Here is a 7474-nt window from a genome sequence, read left to right as displayed (position 1 = left end):
AAGAGATTATTATTCGGAGAGTTATTCGAGGAATGGAGATGATTTTGAATGAATAAAGGATCGGAGATTATAGTATTCCATGGCTTTGAAACTGCTTTGAATCGAAGAAGAGATTTAATTGATGGTAATTTTGACAGTATAATTTCGATTATCTCCCGAGGAATATTTGATCATGATGATGATTTCTTCACAGATTTTGTCGCCATTTCTTTTTCTTTTTTCTTTCGTTTACTGTGCAGAGAGGATGAGTGATATATGTGGCTAGGGCTTTGTTCTTTAAAAGTCATTCGAATTTTATTTTTGAAGGCAATTTTTTCACTATTGGAATTTGGAACACCTCTGATTTTCTATTTTACCCCTTTCGTTTCGCCTTTTTTTTTCTTTTTATCCAAACTCACCGTATAACTCCAACAAAAAAAAAAAAAAACAAAAAAAAAATCGACTTTTTTGGGTTTTCAAAAAAAATTATCGTATATGCGGTTTTATGTCGGGACGGTGCATATACATATCGGTTCGGTTTTTTCTGTTTTCGGTTCGGTTTGTAGGTTTTTCGGTTACATTAGGATTATAGGCTTTTACTAGCTTTAAATAGCCACCTTGAGCTAGGGTTTTATCATGCAAACTAATATTTCTTTTGAGTTTTCTTACGTTTCGTATCAGAGTGGCGAGTGTAGGATATTGGTAGAGGAATAACTTAATTTTTTAGGGGTTAGAGGGCAACGCCTTAATTAAAAAAGTAGGACAGCTAAAAATATTACTAAAATTTTCTTACTTCAATGCCACCAAAATAAAAATTAGATAATAAATAGGTAACGATAAACACACAAAATCTCTTAAACCCCTCTCCTTATTCACAAACCCCTCAACCTCCTCCTTCTTCTTCCTCACAACAAACCCTCCTAAAAAATTTAAAACTAACGAAATCAAAACCTAACACAACTTGCAAAATGGAGTCAAATGACAACAAAATGGTAGTTTACGACCAAGGAGAACCCATTATTAAGGCATGTATCCATGTCTTGTTTGAGCTTAAAGTCGATTTTGATTATTTTTTTTAACTTGCCTATAGTTTTCGACACATACTACATGTCGAATTTTTTGTCAATTTTCGACACCAACTTGTCGAAAATTTTATTTAAAAAAGAAAAAAATGAAATTCGACATGTATGTGTCGTATTTTTTATTTTTTTCTTAAATAAAATTTTCGACAAGATGGTGTTTAAAATTGACCAAAAATTCGACCTATATGTATCGAAAATTGTTAGGGGGTTTCAAAAAAAAAATCAAAATCGACTTACAAGCTCAATACATACGTTTATGGATTCTGCTTCCATGCAAAACTACCATTTGTTGTCATGCGACTACATTTTATAAGTTTTGTGAGGCTTTGATTTTTATTTTTATTTGAGATTTTTTGGAGGGTTTGTAAGAAGATGAAGAAAACAGGGTCATGGTTCGCCGGAACGGAACAATGCATTGTCGTGGACATTGCCGTTCTAGTTTCGTTGCAACGTCGCTGCCGGAATGGATACATTTTGATTAAATTGCTAAAAAAATACAATATATTTCAAAAATAAATTTTACAAAGAACATTATGAAAATACAAGCAATATTAATACCATGTAGAATACCGAGCTGAAATTGTGTAAGTTATAATTGAAGAGTGATGCCAAACATCCGTGATTCAGGGGGAATCTCCATCCTCCAACGTGGCCACCACCATCTTATTATTTCCTTTTTTTTCTTTTATGTTTTTTTTTGTCAAATTGGTTTTTTTTTTCAATTCTTTTACTGTTCCAACGTCGTTCCTACCGCGTCGCGGAGGCTCCGTCTCGCCTATCCCGTCGTTTTCTTGGCGTTCCGGTGAGTCACGGTGAAAAAAATGTTATGGTTACGGATTCCGGAACGGAGGGCACCATTCCATCCTGACGTCGTTCCGGCGAACCATGCATTGAATCCAATCGGATCCCCATTTGGCTCTAATTAGCTTATTCTCGTGCCCAACCAAAGACGCTTCTTCTTGAGCGAATCCCGGTGGCGTATTTCCCCCATTTCAAATCGATGATCGGCGAGACATTTGGGGGTTGAGAAATTAGACCATTCTGTGACGCAGAGAGTGGAATGGAATGTTTTGGAGGCGAGATCAAGAGCTGGTTACTTGTGGGGTCGATCTTAAACCCCTCTGCCGGAATCTTAATTCCTCAGCCCCACCTCCGGCATCAGCAACGACTCCTCGGCGGCGTCAATGAGAAATGAGGCGGTGGAGTGCACTACACCAAAATGGACATTTCTAACAGCACTATTTTTTAATTTCTAACAGTTATATTCGTTAGTAATTTGTAACCGAATATAACCGTTAGAAATAAAATCTATCCGTCACAACTGTTGTGCGTTAGTAATAGTAATAGCGCGTTAGCCTATTTTATAACAATTAATAACTAAAATTTATTATTATTATACAAATAGAAGTAAATTTATGCCCTTATAATTTTCCGGATCCTTTCATTTTTCTTCTCATATTTTCTCAGTATTCTCTCTTATCGACATACAATCTCTCTCTCTCTAACCTTCGATTTCGTTCTCTCACCTCAACCACTGCTAATGGCGGCCTTTACTAATCGCATCCGCCACCGTCACGCCTTGTATTCGTTCAGGTAAAGTCTATCTCCCTCCTCCATCTCTCTTTCGATCTCTTGTTTCTCCTTTTATCAACCGTTCTTTTGTGTTCCCCATTATCAGTCTCCAGTTGTAAGTTAGGAATATTATTAAAGAAACCCTAAATTTGATTTTGGTCTCAAAATTAAATTAAGGAGATTGATGTTTATTTAGAGCTCCTAATCCAATTTAGGGTTCTGTTAATTGCAAAATTAGTATCCTCGTCTATTTTCGAGGAAGTCCAGAGATAATTATTCTTTGATGTCGTTTTAGCATCTAATTTGTCAATGTAATATGTCATTTATTCATGATGTTCTTTTGTGCATTTTCAGAATTTATAAGCAACCAACGACAGGTTGTCTTGGACTTGGCTCTCCTTTGAAGTACATCGTGGTCCAGTAAATCTCTGAAATTGAAATTTGAATTTGTTTCTTTTGTTCATTTTGTTTTAGTATGTCTATTTTCCCTTAGATATGTTATTCTTATTTAATTGCTAAATTTTCATATATCATTTCAGTACGATCGTCGCGAAACCGAATTCATGTTAAGATGAATTTCTCTAAGGTACATTTCGTAAATGGGTTCCATGTAGCATACACAACTGAGGGGATATTTGTTTTTCTTGGGTGCATGTTCGTTTTGTCAGTTACAATATAAAAATTGATTGGTTTGCTTGTTTTGTTTTGTCAGTTGTAAGTTAGTAATATTACTATGTTGACCGTTCAACAAATGTAAACATAATAAAAAACCAAAATAACTAATATTACTGCGAGTCATAGTAATATTACTATAACAACAATAATATTACCGTCAACCATAGTAATATTACAATAATAGACAGTACTATTATTACGTTACTCCGTGAATAACTCAAACAAACAAAAAAATCCAAAAAAAATAATAATATTGATGTGGTTGAAAGCAATATTACTATGACAACAGTAATATTACCGTCAACCACAATAATATTATTGTGTTTACACTAATATTACAATAATAGACAGTAATATTATTACGTTACTCCGTGAATAACTCAAACAAAACAAAAAACCCAAAAAAATAATAATATTGATGTTGTTAACACTAATATTATTGTGTTTACAATTATTTTACTGTCAACGACAGTAATTTAATTACATTGACTTGTCAACAAATCAAACAAAATAAAAAAAAATAAAAAATTAAAAAAACAATAACATTACGTTAATTTACTGTCAACGGCAGAACAATTACATAAATGTATTGTCAACGGCAGTACAATTAAATTAATTAACTGTCATTGATAGTATAATTACGTTAATTTACTGTCAGTGAAAGCACAATTACGGTCAATGTTTAGCAGCAGACATAAAAAAAAAAGTCAACGCTGGAGACCGGCGAAAAAATCCAGAAGAAAAAAAAAATCAAAAAGTCACGCCAGAATCCAGCGGTAAAAAGAAATTTGTTTTAAAAAAAGTCAATTGAATTTTTGTAGTCAAAATTGGATTTTTGTGATCAAAATTAAAATTTTGTGGACAAAATTGATTCACTTGGGGGTTACAATTAAGAATTGGATATAAAGGGTTGGGGGTAGTATTGTCATATACATAATGTTTCATTTATTTATAATAAATATTGAAGGGATGAACTTACTGGTGAAATCGATATAGTACATAAACCTAGAATAATAAAGATGCTTGGTTGGGGACTTATGCACAAAAATCCAAAAAAAAAAATATTTTTCTTTCTTAAAAGTAAAGTATATGAAGAAACCACAATAAAAATCAATGTTTTGAAAACCGACCGGACCGGCCGGTCCGACCGGTTTAACCGCGAACCGTCGCCATGTCCGGTCCGGTTAGCGGTGAAACTCCAAAATCGCCAAAAAACCGGGTCAATTACCGAAATTCGGGTACCGGTATGAACCGGAAAACCCGGAAACCGGTCCAAGAACCGGGTTTTAGCTATAAAAAAATTTCATGGCCGGATCTGCGTTGATGATAAATTTCATGGCCGGATCTGCGCTGATGATGGTCGTGGGTGACTGGACCTTACCGGAAACGGTTGTGGGTGAACGGATCTAATCGGATTTGGGGCATATGTGACTGGAGAAAAGAAAGGAGGAGGTGAAAATGAAAATAAAGAAAAGTATGAAAAAAAAAAATTGGATAAAAATCTCAGTATGTGTGGAAAATGAGAGAAAAGGAACAAATAGAAGGAGAAGAAGAAAGGGAAGAACAGGAAGGCATCAGTTTGGACATGGGTGGGAGACCTGCGTGAAGAGGAAAAAGCAGATGGAAGAAAGAACAAAGAAGAGAGAGATGAGGAGAGAGAAAAGTGAGAGAAAAATGTAATTTTAAATTATTTTTTTCATTAAAAAAAGTGAGTAAGTGGAGAAGGAAATATAAAAAATATATAAATAATATATATTTATGGTATTTAATTAATAAAATAATCATATAAAAGAAAAAAATTAACTTGACCGGGTCGATGTCTGGACCGGTTTTCAAAACATTGATGAAAATATAATTATTTTCTTTATTTTAAACTTGAATATATAAATTAAATTTAAATATCCATCAAATTAATTTATATTATTTTTTTATGGGGACAGACAACATGATCGCATTTGAGAAGACTTTGTTGCCTAATCAAACCCTAGCTCTATCTATTTCTTCCGCTCAAAAAAGCTCCGCCTCCGTAGAGTACCAAATTGTCGGGAAAAAAAAGACATGGCAAGAAAATTAGCGAAAACATCATCATCAAATATTCCATCGGAGATCATCGAAATTATCCTATCAAAATTATCATCAGTTAAATCTCTTCTTCGATTCAAAACAGTATCAAAGTCATGGAATATTATAATCTCCGATCCTTTATTCATCCAAAATCATCTCCATTCCTCGAATAGCTCTCCTAATAATAACCTCTTCCTAAGTAAGTATCCAAATAGTACTGATAGAGGGTTTCCTCTGGTCAAATTCGAACGTGGAAAATTCCACGCCGGAGGAATATTCGAGGAGAATATTCCCAATGGCTACAACTTAATCTTACGCGAATGTAATGGCGTGCTACTCTTGGCCAGAAGACTCTCCGGTTGGAACAAATTCGACAAATACGCACTGTGGAATCCATCAACTCGTTGGCAGAGGTATATCGAAACACCATATGATTTTAGTGAATATTACGTAGTTGATCATGGGATTTGTTATGACAAAATAGCCGGCGATTTCAAGGTTGTCTTTATTTTTGTAACGAAGTATGCAATTTATTCGTGTAATAACGATTCTTGGACGGAAAAGAAATTAGGAGCAAAATGCCACGACATTGGTTTCACAGATTCAGGTATCTTCGTTGATGGAGCTATCTATTGGATTTTGGGCGTCCAGAGCACAAATATTTCAGGTAGACAAGTATTGTATTTCGATCCAAGAACCGACGAGATCAAGAGGTTGCAAAAGCCCGAACAACTAAGTAATTGTAACGAATTTATTTTAATTAACATGACTTGTTTGAGAGGAAGCCTATGTTTGTACTGCTACAAGTACAACAAAGAAGAGAAAAGTTTTAATATCTGGATAAAGGAAAAGGGCATTGATGTGGCGGAAAATAATGTTGTCATAAAAGAACAGAGTATAAGATTTGTATGCTATAGCCCTACCGACGACAAGACGGTCAAAGAGTTTGAAGTCTTTGCTGTACATTGCGGTAGATACATTCCATATCGGAATAGTCTCTATTTCCCGGCTGGTGTCAAGACCAAGACGATTAAAGCTTAGCAGTGCAGTTTGATATTTACCAGAGCTTTTTCTTGGATAAGTATTTATGCATTTCTTTTTTTTTTTTTTTTTGGCTGATTTTTTTTTTTTATGTCATTGGAATAATTGGCACTGATTTTCTATTAGTAGGAGTTGATGATTAGCATTTTTCAAATTAGTGAATGTGATTTTCTTGAAAATTTATAAGAGTATTTTTCATTGTCTTAGGAAATATTATTAAGAAATCAAATACGGACTTTCTGTAACAATTTAATCTTCGAGTAAGAAGAATTAGATACCAATACGATACACGGTGGTTGCAACCAAGTTCAAACGTCGTCTGTTAACTCCAATGATGGCATTGTTGGTGTCAGTATGATTGCAGGAAACCACGTTGGTAGGGTGCATCGGTTGGAACACTATGTGATCAAGACATCCTGAACCTACACGGAGACCAGAAGCCCGTACCATGGCCGGTTCCAGTATATGATGTACGGAGCCATTGATTTGACCCGGCGAACTAGATCCAACGAACCGGCCATGAACCAAAAACTTGTTCGGGCCGGGAATCGTACCGGAACGGACATGGAAACTAGGGGCACGTACTCGGCCCGCACCTGGACATTACGGACCGGTTCTTGTTTATGATATACGGAGGACATAACCAACGGGTAAACTCGTCGGTTTCACCCGACGAACCGGCAACCGGTTTATTTAGTTTGTGGAAATGCCCCCAAAAATGCATTGGATTAGGGTGAACCTAAGAAATGGAATACAAGAATACCACTGGCCACGGGGTCACATCAATTTATTGTTAATTATCTAACAATATGTTTATATTAAAACAACAAGGTAAAATGATTATAATACTAATATAAATAATGTGGAATAAATTATCAATTGTCATCCTAAGATTGAATCGATTAAGCTATTTATAATCGAATTTGAATCGTAAAATTTAAAATATTCACAAGAACATATTACTCGAGTTAACGATTTATAATTGAATCTCAATACATTTTTAATTGAATTTTAGCATAAAAATAATAAAATTTAATTTGTAAAAATCCTTTCAATTTGTA

General features: G+C 34.6%; 1 protein-coding gene across 1 annotated transcript; it reads left to right on the top strand.

The window, feature by feature from the left end:
* The first annotated feature begins 5366 nt into the window (after positions 1-5366).
* On the top strand, positions 5367-6413 carry LOC105949465 (F-box protein CPR1). Its single transcript, XM_012972777.2, has one exon. It carries the CDS (start codon positions 5367-5369, stop codon positions 6411-6413), a length of 1047 nt encoding a protein of 348 aa, XP_012828231.2.
* The last annotated feature ends 1061 nt before the right edge of the window (positions 6414-7474 follow it).

This window comes from Erythranthe guttata, chromosome 5 (genome assembly GCF_056151865.1).
Source record: "Erythranthe guttata isolate IM_541 chromosome 5, IM_541, whole genome shotgun sequence".
NCBI classification, from domain to species: Eukaryota; Viridiplantae; Streptophyta; class Magnoliopsida; order Lamiales; family Phrymaceae; genus Erythranthe; species Erythranthe guttata.
This window is presented reverse-complemented; position numbering and strand designations above follow the sequence as displayed.

Bases quoted from the DNA above. Each gene is read 5' to 3' on its own strand.
- LOC105949465 (XM_012972777.2), top strand. From the start codon at position 5,367: ATGGCAAGAAAATTAGCGAAAACATCATCATCAAATATTCCATCGGAG.